The 15292-nt window shown below is 41.6% G+C and overlaps 1 protein-coding gene and 1 pseudogene across 7 annotated transcripts in view; both read left to right on the top strand.

The window, feature by feature from the left end:
* Hecw2 (HECT, C2 and WW domain containing E3 ubiquitin protein ligase 2) overlaps positions 1-15292 on the top strand; it is a 382291-nt gene that overhangs the window by 271406 nt on the left and 95593 nt on the right. For all 7 annotated transcript variants that reach the window (XM_031367485.1, XM_031367488.1, XM_031367483.1 and 4 more), the window contains 2 exons: positions 75-199; positions 9415-9600. In XM_031367485.1, coding sequence (XP_031223345.1) covers positions 75-199; positions 9415-9600 — 311 coding nt within the window. The remainder of the gene's footprint in view (positions 1-74; positions 200-9414; positions 9601-15292) is intronic.
* LOC116089528 lies at positions 5788-5906 on the top strand (annotated as a pseudogene).

Below are 15292 nucleotides of genomic sequence, written 5' to 3'. Positions count from 1 at the left end.
TTGAAGTCACAGTACATGACGTAAGGACCGATGGCACTGTTTGGTTCTGAAGCCTTTATGTTCTGTCTGCTTAGACTTCCGCCGGGAAAACGTCCTGCCCCACTCTACCTCCAGATCCAGGCTCACGCTGCTGTTACAGTCACCTCCCGTGAAGTTCCTCATCAGCCCAGAGTTCTTCACCGTGCTGCATTCTAACCCTGTGAGTAGCAAACCTTGGAGGAACATTCCGGAAAGACGACAGGCCAAAGAAAATGATCCTTACTCAGGGAGTGATCATAGGGATCATCGTAGTGTTTCCTGAGGACTTAGGGTGTTCCAAACCCTGTTGAGTACCTTGTGTTTTAAACCACCATGCCTGCCCTATAACTGAGTATTTGTAGTAGACATCCAGAAATCAAACAAACAAAAACCTTTGGAACTGACTACCTTATAAGCAGCAAAAATTCACTTTCCAAGGTTTCAGGTGCCACGCAGTCCAGGATTATTTCGGTTGGCCTGGAGTCAGGTGATGTCCTGCTAATATCGTTCATGGGTGATGGCGCCTTGCTGAGGGCCGCCTTCAGTTCTGCTTTTTGGAGGCTCTGATTCTACTTAGCATTATGCTTCATCCACCAATGAGTTACCACGTCCTAATGAAAATCATCGTTGGTGATTAGGCTTCAGCAAATGTATCAGGAGAGGGACACAATCCAACTGTTGTAAGGGGATCTTCCCAGGCATCTCTGAGCTCAGGGAATGGCTTTGCTAAAGATACTAATTGGAGAAAGGCTATCTTAATTGTATGTGGAGTGATGTCAAATAAGGAAACATTGCCTAAAAGGTCAGCTGGGTAGAATCCATTCATCAGGGCATGAGCTGAGAGGAGCCTCGAGAAGAGAAAGAACCGGCAGGAGAGAGGAAGTAGCTGCCAAAAGTTGAACTATTCGGTGGGTTAGAAACTGCCAGTTAAGGCCAGCCTGGTCTACAGAGTGAGCTGCAGGACAGCCAGGGCTATACAGAGAAACCCTGTCTCAAGAAAAAAAAAAAAAGAAAGAAAGGAAGGAAGGAAGAAACTGCCAATTAGACACTAAAGATGACCCTGTGAATGGTAATAAGTGATAGTAACAGGGAAGTTAGAATGAAGGGAAAAATGTTGAATGTGGCAAAATGAAATTAAATATCTCAGGGAAATCAGACTAGATTAAAGGAGAAAGGAGACGCTGGCCTGGTCTTAGAAGCTTGAGGTGTCTGTGTGGTGGTTTCTGTGTATCTGGTTACTGATATTTTTGTATTTCTGCCTAGCTTAATAAGCATGTGCATCTCCCTGGATTAGCAGGTTTATGTCCTAAGTTATGTCCTGGTTTACAGGTTTAACTAGAAACAAAAAGGATTCAGTTAGAGGGTGAGCGTGAACAGTATAGTATCTGTCCTCACAGCCTGGGGGAGGGCGGAGGCCTTTGCACATTTGCCAACTTCTTATTTATTCCTGGTTATATATACTAGGCACTGAGCCAGGTTCTAGGAACGTATAGGCAGCATCACCCGTTGGTCTTGGAATCCCAGCCAAGAAAGCACATTCCAGTGTTTTGATGATTATGCAGTAGCAAGGGCGGAACCATGAGCGGCTGTCTCCACAGGGAAGGGGCTGTGGCTGGGAATGCATTTGCAAAGGGTTCTGAAGGCTGAATAGGAGCTTGCCCTGGAAACATTGACATCAAGAGCACTCTAGATAAAAGGCAGGGGGTCCGTAAAGTGAGACACTCATGACTCCTGTGTTGATCACTGAAGCTGGGTTACAGTGCAGTCTGGTGATGGTATGGAGAGAGCCTGGGGTAGGCTAACATTTAGAATTGTCACAAGACACAGAAACTATCAGGCTATGCACAGAAGGGCTTTGGGCCTAGGTGACATAAGCTTTTATTTGTCCGTTTATTCATTCTCTCCTCGTTTATTAAATCCCTATGATTTCCCTGGAATGGTCTAGACTTGGGGAGTAGAACGGTAAGCAAGACAGGCCGAGTGGGATGGAGGCAGCAGAACAATGACTAACAGGGGTGAGGGCAGGGGGCAACCAGTGTGGACTGCAGGGGGCTTGGGTGACCCACAGGCAACTCCAGGGGAGCCACATCCACACAGGTGCAAGATATTAAGGGACAGAAAAGCCTCTTTATTAAGCAGAGTTATGCCTTGGGGACAAGGAGTTTGACTGACAGGCTACACAGTAAGTTTGGAGAACTGAACACAAACGCTGAATATATTGTTTACATGATCTATTCTGGGAATAGATTTGGGCTTTACATGAACTTTATTCTAAATGTGTTTCTTTCTGCGGGAGTGACTTGGATTTCTAAAAGTTCATTCTGGATGCTATGCAGAGAACAGGCCTTATGAGCCAGGCGAGTGGAAGGCCCTTTGACTAGGCATAGAAGCGGCTTGGACTGGTGCATCTCACTAGAAGATTGAGCTGGGTAGAGCTCTGTGTGCTGTGTTCTAGAGGGGAGATGAACATGCTTCTAACTGATTGGAATATGTTGAAGAAAAAGACTTCCTTTTGTTCGAGTGCTCACTTGGTCTGCCCAGAGCCCTGGGTTCCAATCCAGATAAACTAAGTATGATGTATTCCTGTAACTAAGCCCAGGGAGAGGAGAGGCAAGCAGAGGATCGAAAGTTCAAGGTCATTTTTGGCTTCCTAGCAAAGCAGAAGCCAGCCTGAGTTACATGAGATTCTATGATATGGGGGAGGAAGCTATCCGCATTCATGTATATGTGTCTGTGTATTTAAAAAAAAATTGTCTATACAGAGGAATGATAGTACATGCTTTACAAATAACAGTAAGATAATTTTATTGATTTTTGCCACCCGTATTTATGTACAAGTGTTTTGGAGCAGGAGCGCTTTGCATTGATAAGATAGCAGTAAAACAGGAAAGCCGGACCCCCAGTCTCCTGCCGCTGAGGTCATTGCCTTTTTAGTTGTGCCAGGAAATACATTTCTTCACTTTGTATCCGAGAGCTGTTTCTGATGCAACAGCTCAATTTGATGTGAGGTTTCGTTAGTTTGCCATCTCTATCAGGTTCTTTGGTTTACAAAACTTTCTCTGTTAAAGAGGCAGCGAATAAACATTGTAAGACAAGGACAGTATGTAGACCTGTGTGATGGGAGGGCCTTAGTGATATCTTGTTTGTAGTCAGACAGCTGGCCCATAGTCTGGACAGATCACAAAACAAGGAGTCAAGCCCTGGTTTTCTTTTTTGTTGTTGTTGTTGTTGTTGTTGTTGTTTTGTTTTGTTTTTTTGTTTGTTTCCATGAGAGTTCTTTTTTTTTTCCTTTTTTTTATTAGATATTTTCTTTATTTACATGTCATATGACTTCTCCTTTCCCAGTTTCCCCTCCAAAAACAAACAACAAAACCAAACACAACAAGAACAAGCCCCTGTTGCCTCTCCCCTCCCCCTGCTTGCCACTCTACCCTCTCCCACTTATTGGCCCTGGCATTCCCCTATGCTGGGGCACAGAATCTTCACAGAAGCCCTGGTTTTCATTTACCACTTTCTGCAGTGTGAATTCTTCCCAAGCTTCCACTGAGTTCAGACTACTAGTGACATCACCAAGTGGGGCCTCTGACTTCTCTGCCTTGGCTGTCAGCTACAACCTGCTGTCTCTTGCAGTATCATTAACCAGTTGATGAACTGTGGTTCAAAGCTGTGGTTTTTAGCTGGACAGGTTCTTATTTATTTATTTTTTTCCAGATAAATGCACATTGTTGGTTGCTTGCAGGCTCTGGTCTAACAGGACTGCAGTGAGTCCCAGGAGTCTGTGTGGTCCTTTAAGTAATTAAGTAAACATGGCTGAGCTGCATGCCTGGAAGCTGAGGCCTGGAAGCCCTGGACACTGGCATACAGCAGCTCAACTCAGGATTTCTTGCACACTCTCTTTTCATGAGGAGCTAGCTTTCTCTGTTCTACACCTAGGTGTGATTTAAAATTCCTTTCTCTGGATGACGCATCTATAGTTAAAATATTCTTCTCTAAAGGTTTTGCTTTTTTTTTCTTTTTCTTCCTTCTACCCAAACTGTGTTCATTACTGGCTAAAAAGATGTGTATCTGTAAATTTAAATTCTGTAGGTTAGGAAGTCTTATTTTATGACTTATATTTGGCACAAATTAAAGTTTCTAGATTTTTCATGAAGGTCTTAGGTATGGATGTATAGGCATAACCTTTTTATAGACATGGTTATTTTGTTTTTCTTATTTGGGGATTAGTAGCAAATATTACAAAGGAAATGTTCTCGAATTTTTAATTTACTTTTTATTTTCTTAGTTTTTGGTTGAATTCTGTGTGGTGTACAGCTGTTTCTGCAAATCCTTATTTACTTTATTGTAAATATTCAACATTCAAAATAAGTGTTGAGATTTGAAACTTGTTTATTAAAACAATTTGGGGAAATAAGTTGTGTTGAAAACTCAGCATGGAAAGCGTATGTCACAAAGCAGCAATCTACATAATCTATGCTGGCAAACAAACACAAACAGGCGTACAGTTGCCATAACAATGAAGAAAGCTGAGAGCTTTTGATGCTTCTAGTTTGTGTTATGGTAACTTTCACACAGATTCTACTGCCCTCTTCTGGTGGCGATCAAAATTGTCTCCAAACTAACTCAAGATTTTGTTACTCCTGCCCCAATGTTTTAGAGTTAAGATGCCTGTGTTTGTCTAACTTACATTACATATAAGTACATTTAATTACATGTAGCAGAATAATATTTTCAACATACACGCTAAATTACCCTGATTTTTAATGGTCTTTAGAAGTGCATCCATTCACTTATCTAAATTCCTTAGTTCTTAATAAAGGAAAGTTGTTTTAAAGTTTATAAATATCATCTTAAACATACTCTTAAACATCAAGAGTTACTTCTTGTTACACAGTTCACAGGGATTTCTGCTAATGTAAGTTCTCCTCTGTTTTATTGTGAAACACTATTTACAACTTGGTGAAACAATTTAAAGTTAAATGATCTAAGATCAAATTAAGTAAATATAGTATTGCTGCAGACTGTAGCATACAGGGCTATTTCTACACACTAGCTGGCCTATTCCGGAACCAGTATTTCTTGCTTTTGTTATTAGTAAGTTTTGTTTAGTGAGTAAAATGTACAACATCACTGACACTTGCTCCTTATGAACATGACAGGCATTTGCTAGCAAGTCAGTGAGGTTATTTTCCAAATCTAAATTCAGATTACCTATGCTTGATGAGAATTTTCTGAGTTGAAGGTGTTTGGGAGTGGGGTGTTTAGTGGCACTTTTGAAATTGGCAGAAGTAGGTGAAATTAGAACCGGCAGTCCAGGAGCTTTGACCACCACACCAGGAACAAGAACTTCAACATCAGTTAATCAAGGATCAGATTGCTGCCTACAAGTTGCATTGTGGTTGATTACTAAGAACTGAGTGTTTCATAGTTTACTGCCCAACAATCAAAGAAGCATTCCCTTTAACTTAGTTTCAATATTTTTCACTTCTAAAGCCTCAAACACTAGCCAAAGGTGGCACATTTAGGCTCTAAGAGGATTAGTTCTAGCAAAATTCTGCTAATGGGGTCTTTCAGTCAGCCACTGAGTCCTGATTTCTGGCTGGGAAGTAGACAACACAGCATGAGGCTGGGAAAGGTGGGAGGATGGGAAAGGCAGTCTTGGAGTACAAAGCTTATAGCTAAAAGGGGTTTTCCTTCCCATGAAGGAAAACCAAACTTCATGTTGGTCGGACATCATTTAAAGGTGCCTCATCTCCTAGTAACATTTGCCAGGTCTATGGCCATACCACCCTGAATGGGCCCGATCTCATCTGATCTCGGAAGCAAAGTAGGGTGGGGCCTGGTAAGTACTTAGATGGGAGACCACCTGGGAATACCGGATGCTGTAGGCTTAAACACACACACACACACACACACACACACACACACACACACACACACACACACACACATTTGCCTGCTCAGTTAACCACAGTGGAGTCCACATTCAAATTCCCAGTGAGATCGTCCACACAATGCCATGACGTTGGGTCATGAAGTATGCAGCATTGACTGTTTTCTAACCTATTGTTCTGGATGAGAAATCAATCCTTCTACCTAACTAGAACCACTAATCCCCAGAGGGGAAACGAGTAGCCCTCTTTTCTCTTAAAGCAGGGCCTTGCCAGAGTCACCCTCCACTAAGACCCACTCAGTCAGTCTGAGCCCACCTGCTAACAGTGTCTCTTAGCTTTGCTGGCTCTGCCAGTTTGTTCTAGCATGTTCTTCACCCTTGTGACTTTTGTTATTCTCCCTAAAATGGACCATCTTCCTGCTTTTGAGTGCTCAGGTCTGTGTCCTCAGGGTTTCACACAGGCAGAACTTAGCACATAGTTAATGACAGGCTATAAGACCCCCTCAGTTAATAGAAAGTGGGCAGCCAGCCCTCAAGCTTCAAAGGCTAAAAGTAGAAAATAGTTTTATTACTGTATTTGTCTGTTCTAACATAGCTAGATTGGGAGAAACCCCCATACAGCCTTTTAATTACATATACCATAGATTTCATAATGGCCTTTACCTCTTCAAAGCAATTTCATATTCTTTATTCTACTGGTTTTGAGTCTTATTATGTTATGAAAAAATTAGAAGACTTATTATTACTCCTTCTCATACTTGACTAAATTGAGGCAAACAAGATTAAGTGTTTTTGTCATTGCACCTGTGATAACATAATTTTATGTAAACTGGAACACAAATATCCTTTTAAACTTTAGCTGTATCTATAACTCTATATACATATATACACATTATATATTATATATGTATACATATATATACACAACAGTGTTATATGTTTACATATATATTTGTTCAAAAATACTTTATTTATGAAAATGTAGCTGTCTGGGAAGGTTTTTTTTTTTAGACTCTGACAGTCATATAAATGTTTTTTTCATAGACTTAAAAAGGCTGTGAATCTAATGGTTGTTTACTACTTACTAATGAGGAAAAAATACTTCTTACACTTAATTTACTTTGATAGATGTTTTTTTCCAAGATCAGTCAAACCTGGCACCATGTTATGTGTCTTACTGAGTGGGGAGGAGGAAGATAAAAGGATATACTTAATTATAAGAGCCAGGTGAGATTCCCACACTTAAGGAGCTGTCCATCCAAAGAGAATTACATCAATTCCAAGGCTGGCATGGGTTCCTGACCCTAACTGCCTCATCCTGCTCTACTTGACTTCTGCTTCCTCTCCTTAGAAGATGGGAGGAATGCGCTTGGTGCTCTAGATTAGGGATCACTGTGTCCTGTCTACTCGGCACACCCACTTAGAACCACAGCCATCGAATGGTCTCTTCAACACCATCATCATGCAATAGTGTATTCCCTGAGAGCCTTGTTAGAGAGTACGGCTTGAAAGCTCTTTGCCATAGCCACACAGATGGTGTGGTCTCTGGCACTGAAACTTGCATGTTCGTGTGCATACATGAGGAGGGCAGGCAGAGCCAGCGCAGGAAGTGAGAGCCTGCTGGTGGCAGTGAAAACTTCAAGGCAGGGTAATCACAGGACACACTGTTAGCTAGCCCAAGTTTCTCGATGGCAACCTCCAGATAATTTTGTTAGTCCTCCCTGTTTTCACGCTATTGTTTTCCCATGCTCTTGTGTCCCCTGAGCCCCTGCCTGCTTTGCAATACTGAGGCTTTGGACCATATAACTACTTCTAGCCATCAAAAGCAATTCTCATTTAGACTGGAGGATTGAAATACTTCAAGGTATTTGAGACCCCAGTTTAAGGAACTAAGATTAGAGAGCATTCATTATGGCTACTCAGACTCCCCCCCCTTTCTCTCTCCCCCCCTTTGTCTCTCTCCCCCCTTTCTCTCTCTCTCCCCTTTCCCCTCATTTTCCCTCCCTCCTTCTTTCCCTTCCTCCCTCCTTCCCATTACCTCTCCTATGTGTTTTGACAGGGAAATATTTTAAATACAAAGCAAAAACTAACTATGACAAGAAGCTAATGAGAACACTTTTTGTTGCACGTGAAGAAGGAACTAACACATGCCAGTGACTTAAGCTAACAAAGGTTTATTTCTCTTTCCAAATCGGGTTATTAGGGTTCTCTGGATCCCAACGCATTCACTGGGGCTTGTGAGGTCCCAGTTTCTGTGCTTTCTACATCAAAGGGAAGAAAGCTCCCTAGAGATTCCCAGTGGCTCATAAATTCTGTGAGCTGAATGTGACTACACTGAGGGGCACTGGAGAGACAGCTGTCATATGTATTCATCTTTTGAACTAATAATACTGGATGTAATGTAGACAGTAAATGGTTATTACATTGACATAGTTTCCAGGTACTCTGATATCTTTGAGGGTTACTTTGGACTGTCTTAGAATGGAAAAAATAACAAAGCCCATGAAGAAAAGCCCAAAGACCCCCATAGACTTAATCATTCCTAGTACCTCTGGGATGCTGAAGATAAGGGGACCTGGAAGCCCTTTCATTCTGTCTATGATCTTCCTACTGACTCAAGAACATAGATCCCATAGAGGAGTTCCTTTTCTGCTGCCTAGCACATGTATTAGCCCATGCATTTGTTGAATAACCAGTGTGTGGGAAGTCTGTGACATAAGCAGTCTTTGCAGTCTTTGATAATGAGTTGAACCTGTAGTCTATGACAAGACAGTCTTTTCTTTTTCTTCTGTTGGTTGTAGTAGAGTGGTATTTTATTAAACTTGTATTTTAATAAATGCAGCTGTGTGTATATTGGGAAAGTGGGGTGCAAACACTGAAACAAAACAGTGGGGTATGGTCTCTAAGCTGTTCTAACTATACTGCCCTTCCCTGAATATCTACCCTGCCCCTAGGGGTCTTGAAATGAGTACCTCTATCTGCTGTAGTCTTCATGGACATGACTGATGGTGTGAGCAACTCACCTTGGTAGTATGTGTGCTTCTGAAGTTCAGATAGAGAGCAAGCATTTTCCATACAGCCTGGGCCTTAGCGCTATGCTAGACTGTCTGACCCTCTGAGCTAGTGACCTGGTCAAAAGCTGAAGAAAGACTAAGCTATTGGGGTTCACTGTCATATGGTATGTTTAATCCCACCATCACATACTTGTGATTGTGTGCTTTGCTGAAACCAATGCTGGGGCTAATGTCTCATGTGAAAGGAATACCCCAGTATGCCTATTCTTTAGAAAGCTAGAAACCAGTAGTGGAAAGGGCCTCGCTTCCTACAGTTTCTGTGTTCAAGTCTCGTTGCTCTTTTGGATGCTTCTATTTGTGGATCTGGAGTTATGCTGAAGCCTGTGTATATGTTTTACATCCTATGAGAGGACTGATATATCTCATGCAGTAATCACCATGCTGTGGTGCACATAGGCGGGCTAACAGTCATTTCTCTGTTCTTTCCTCCAGAGTGCCTACCGCATGTTTACAAACAACACGTGTTTGAAGCACATGATCACCAAAGTCCGGCGGGACACCCACCACTTTGAACGCTATCAGCATAACAGGGACCTCGTGGGATTCCTCAACATGTTTGCTAACAAACAGCTGGAACTACCGAGGGGCTGGGAGATGAAACATGATCATCAAGGCAAGGTAACCTGAGCGAGCCACCCTAGTGAGCTGTATATGGAGTAACTGCGGCTGTTCTTTTCCAGTGAGGGCAAACATTCCATCTCCTTGTTCAGCACAAACTTGCACAGGCAGCTTGTTATTATAATTTATAGATAGATAGATAGATAGATAGATAGATAGATAGATAGATAGATAGATAGATGATAGATAGATAGATAGATAGATAGATAGATAGATAGATAGATAGATAGATAGATGAGTCTTGTAGGGCAGTAAGAGAAGCAGGTTTGCCAGAAGTCGTGTTTCCCTGGACAATCTTCTATCTGCCCTCTTTTAGTATTTTCCACAGACTAGAGAAAAGAATTCTCAGGCAACACTTCTTCTCCTGAGTAGTGTAACTTGTGGTGTAGACACATGGGTAAAAAGTGGTACTTTTGTTCGGAGAGGGTGCTAGGAAGGACTGAGCCATTGTGCAAGACATTGGCGGAGTCTGAGCCTCGGCCATATCCAGAGTCCTGACCTATTTGTACCTTGAACAACTCCCTGGTTCGTGTTGAGAAGCACATAAAAATCAGGGTAGTGTCTACCTCTGCATTTCCTAGGTAGATGGGTGAACCAGAAAGCCCAGTTCTCATTAGGAAGTTGTATGGTGAGGAAGGAGTCAGAATGTGAAAGTTAGTTTTCTTAGAAGGTATTCCCTAGTGAACTCTTTATTTTTACTTGACATTTGCTTGACACTTACTCTGAGCCATGAGCTGTTTAAAGGGCTTCATAGATAAACAGAGGCTTCTCACTCACATTGTGATGAAGCAGCATTGTTGGTACCACACCTTGAAGATGAAAAATCTAAAAACTCCTAGTGGCTCAGCAACCTGCCCAATGTTACCAAGACAGGCTGTGGCTGAGCTGTGCTGTGCCCCAGGTCGTCTGGTTCCATGAGTTCTGCTCTTGACCATGACATTATATTTTCTAAATTTTGTATAACCAACCTCGGTTTTCTTGTCTATATAAATATTGGTGTATAGTGCTTAAAATGGTGTTTCTCAACCTTCCTAATGCTGCAGCGTTTTCTTTAATACAGTTCCTCATGTTGTGGTAACCCCCCAACCATAAAATTATTTTGGTTGCTACTTCATAAATGTAATTTGCTACTATTATTAATTGTAATATAAATATCTGGGTTTTCCAATGGTCTTAGGTGATCCTTATGGAAGGGTCATTCGACCCAAAAGGGGGCTGACTTAAAAGGATGAAAATGGCACTATATCTAAAGTACATAACAATTTGAGCTATTTTCGAAAAGTCAGTCTTTATTGAGCACTTATACAAAGTAGATAAGCCATTCACTTCATGGCATTCAAAGAAAGGAGACAGACGAGGGGCAAACAAACACACTGTGTAGCAAGAGGTGATTAATAACATACTGCAAATTGAATCATAGGACAGAGTCTGTACTGATAGGAATGGATAAAGTTTTATAGAGGTGGTTGGGGGTCTTCACGATAGATGGGGAAGCCAAAGGGACATGAGGTGTGCACTGTACAGAGGGGAAGAGCATTCAAGGCAGAGGGAACATGTAAAGTGTGCAATCTGGGCTGCTTCTAGAGTGCCCTCAATACTACAGGAACCTTTTATTCTTCTCAAACTCAGCTCCCAGCAATCTTACCAGAGAGCCTCTTGGAGAGAGTCAAAGCAGTTGCTATCAAGGCATTTACTTTAACTCAAGGAAGAACTCACAGACTCATTACATTATGGACTTGACTTTTCTGCAGGGCTGCTTAACAAATCTCTTATTCCCAAGCAAGAGTTTAGAAGTGGCAAGCATGAATTTAGAGGAGGTAAAGGGAATAGACCTGTAGCGATGTCCCTGGACCACAGGTTAAATGGCAATGAGTCAAAATCATGACAGTGTGACATTCAAGGAGACTATGAAGACAGAAGCAAGGGCACATCACCAGGGAGGATGTGCTATGGTGCAGCTGAGTCGGCTTCAGTACATTGAAAAGATGCTCAGCAACCACTTAGACTAAGGCTCCATAATTAAAGCCAGGTGTTATGACTCACACCTGTAATCTCCCTGCTTGGCAGGCTGAACAGGATTGGCATGAGTTAGAGGCCAGCCTGGACTATGTGGCGAGTTCAAGGCAAGCCTAGGGTACATAGCAAGATCCCATCTCAAAAACAAAATACCACATTTTGATGAGGTGCATTGCACACCCAAGTGTGCAATGCTCTCTTCCCCCAAGTCTTCCTGGTGAGCAGGTGGATGACCATCTTCTCGAATTATTATGCTGATAGAGAGGACTTGCCTGTGGAGGTCCTCATCTGCCTGTTGTGATACATTTATTAATGTGTCCTAGCTTCCCTATCAGATCCCCTTTGAGAGCTCTTTTATTTATGTCTGGATCACTCTCTTCTATCCCAGTGCACTTGTGGAGAAACTTCTCAAAACAAGTGAATGAATGAATGAATGAATGGACGATGGTTTCCTGCAATCATCTTTACTTTGCCTGAAGTAAGAAGCTCCCAGGCTCCCTCCCTCTGCCCACTCTTCTCCACTCTCACTAGATATAGCTCTTTCCATTAATCCCATCTGTTGCCCCTTTATTTTTTATTTTATGTGTATGGTTACTTTGCCTGCCCTTATTTCTATGCCCATGTTCATGAAGTGCCCTTAAAGGCCAAAAGAGGGCATCAAGTATCCTGGGCTTGTAGTTACAGAGGGTTGTAAGTTTTCATGTGGGTGTTGGGAATCGAACCAGGGTCCTCTGGAAGAGTAGCCATTGAGCTCTCTCTCAGGACCTTCTTCTGAGCTCTTTTAATGAATTCATAGTTTGTGTTGGATTGCTTACATTATATGTTTGTGATGTGCTTTAGGTATCTAATTTTGGAAAATATGTGTGTGTGTGTATGTGTGCAATTGGGAACATAGATCCAGTTTACTATAAGGTGAAAACCATTTCTTAAGTCACACAGATGTGCGAATGGTTTAGAACATTCATGTAAGATTAAAAGGGCTGGAGAGATGTCTCAGTGGTTAAGAGCAATGGCTACTCTTCCAGAGGACCCTGATTTAATTCTCAGCCCCGAAATAGTAGTTTACAATATCCATAATCCTAGTTCGAGAGGAATCTGACACTCTCTTCTCTCCTCAGACATCAGACACATGTATGGTACACATACATATATGCAGGTAAAACACTCATATATAGAGAGTAAAATAAACAAATCAAGATGATTCTAAGGATTAATAATCAAAATTAAGACTATCATGTTAAATTTTGCCATGGGTATAGAAAGAGCATCCCTCTGGGTGGGTAGAGAAGTTGGGGCCCTCAAATACTGCTGGTAGAAGCATAGAATGATACATCAACTTAAGTAATAGTCTGGGAGTTTCCAAACAGATTAAGCGAGTAACTGCCCTTCTACAGATATACCCAAGAGAAATGAAACCTCCACATAAACATGAATTTGAACATTTATAGCTGTATTGCTCATAAAAACCAGAAGTTGGAAATAAGCCAAATGTGTATTAATGAATAAATAAAATGTGGTAGATTGATTCACTGGAACATCACTTGATACTACAAAGGAATGAAATCGATAGCATACCACAGCACATATGAACTTTGAAAATGCTTGCTAAGGGAAAGAAAGTACTCAAAAGGTCATATATTGTGACATGCCTAGAACAGGCAACCACAGAGAGACAAAAAGTAGGTTTGGCTGCTTGGAGTGGTGGTAAGTAATGCTAAAGGGTATAAGATTTCATTCTGGAGGAAAATGACGTTAAACTCAGGTAGTGGTCATGGTTACACATACCTATGTCTATACTGAAAGACTAAAACACATACATTAAATGAATGAACTGCACGGTGTCTAAATTCAGCATCAGTAAAACTGGTTTTATATTGAATAGACTCAATTAAAAGGCAGAAATTCCAATTTTAGCTTTTAGATTCTATAGATTTGGCTTCCTTAATTTCTGAGGTTACGTTACATAGGGATCTGGACAGAGCCGGGACTCAATACAATGTATGTAAACAGTTCGATAAATTTGGGATTTTATGAAAACAAAGATGTTTTACTCGTGAATGAGTCCTTACTTGATCAGTGAGTGCTCAGTGAATCCCAAAGAGCACGGTAGACTTAACAACAGTGTCGTGTTCTTTTCTTCATAAGGACCTCCATCTCCCTCTACCGTGGTGGCACTTGGAATGCCTTTTCACAATAGGGTCTGTTCTTGTTTTGTTTGGTGTTATCTGAGCTGTTCTTGGCCCCTACTGTACACAGTCTGACCTGGAATGCTTGCTTCTCCCTGAAACCCCAAACTATCCCCCTTTTCTCTATCAGAGTGGCTTCCCTTGTGGAGTCTCTTGTCCTCTTAGGAATCAGTGGCTTCTTGCCTGGTGTCTGTGTGTTCCCTATCAACCTTGCTTGTTAAGTCAGGTTTTAAAAACTACTCTTCAAATGCAAGTAACTTAGGTCAGATGCATAGGATGGCACAGGATGGTGGGCTTCAGAATAAGGAGATCAGACACCTCCTCTAGGTACTGACATTTAATCCTGATCCCCCATTTCACATGATGATGAAGATGTGGCAGGTAGGTGGCATGGTTCAGAAGTAAAGGTGTCTGGTGCCAAGTCTGATGACCCGAGTCCAATCTCCAGGATCCAGATGATGGAATGAAATACCCAAATCCTACAAGTTATCCTATATCCTTCACATAGGTGCCTACCTACCGACACACACACACAAACATACACACACACACACACACACACACACACACACACACACAGATAAAATGTAATAAAAATGCTTTAAAAGTTTTATATCACAGCACTCACTGGTCTAGGTTCTGCAAGAGTCCAGTCTAGGGTAGCCTGCTTCTGATATGGGATACATTGAAATCTTTATAGTAAAGGATATTTGAACTGATTAAAATGAGTTATAAAGTGAGAAAATAGGAATGGGGAAGAAAAAACTCCAAAAAGAAGACATAAGACAGGAATGCCCAAGCAGATATGTCTGGTTCCCATGAAGAGATAATGGGTAGCTTTTAACTTACTTATGTCAGTGCCATGAAGTCTGTGAGCCACTGCACAGAGCTAAGGCTAACACAGTGTGCTGCAAAATAACACAGAAATGAGAAATGCATGCAGAGTTTCTTATTTTCTCCTTTATGTAATGGGTTTAATACTTAGCAAAAATATTTTTCTGCTTCTGTTTCAGATGTTGAATATAGAATGGCTTTCTTCTTTGTTGCTTTGTACTCTCAAACACAATTAACTAGTACACAATATTTTTCCCAGATTATTTCACCTGGGCCTAAATTGAAATACTAAGTGCCAGTGACCAGTCCAGATCTAGGTTGACTGAGATAGGCAGTGATGGGTAGCATTGGCAAATCTCGGGGGGAGGGGGGATCAGTATGGGGGGGGAGTAAAGTAAAGTAGCTAACTTTTGGTAAATGTTCTATTTCTTTAACTCTCTGCTTTCTTTGTTTTGTTTTTTATTAGATATTTTCCTTATTTACATTTCAAATATTATCCCCATTCTTGATTTCCCCTCTGAAAACCCTCTAGCCCCTTCCCCTGCTCACCAACCCACCCACTCCCACTTCTTAGCCCTGGCATGCCCCTATGTAGGATGCCGTCCCGCAGCTCCTACTTGCGTGGGGTTCCACGAACCGAGGATTTGGAAACCTGC

Source organism: Mastomys coucha, unplaced genomic scaffold (genome assembly GCF_008632895.1).
Source record: "Mastomys coucha isolate ucsf_1 unplaced genomic scaffold, UCSF_Mcou_1 pScaffold14, whole genome shotgun sequence".
Classification (NCBI taxonomy): domain Eukaryota; kingdom Metazoa; phylum Chordata; class Mammalia; order Rodentia; family Muridae; genus Mastomys; species Mastomys coucha.
The sequence above is the reverse complement of the archived record's forward strand: the minus strand, read 5'-3'. Positions and strand labels throughout refer to the sequence as shown.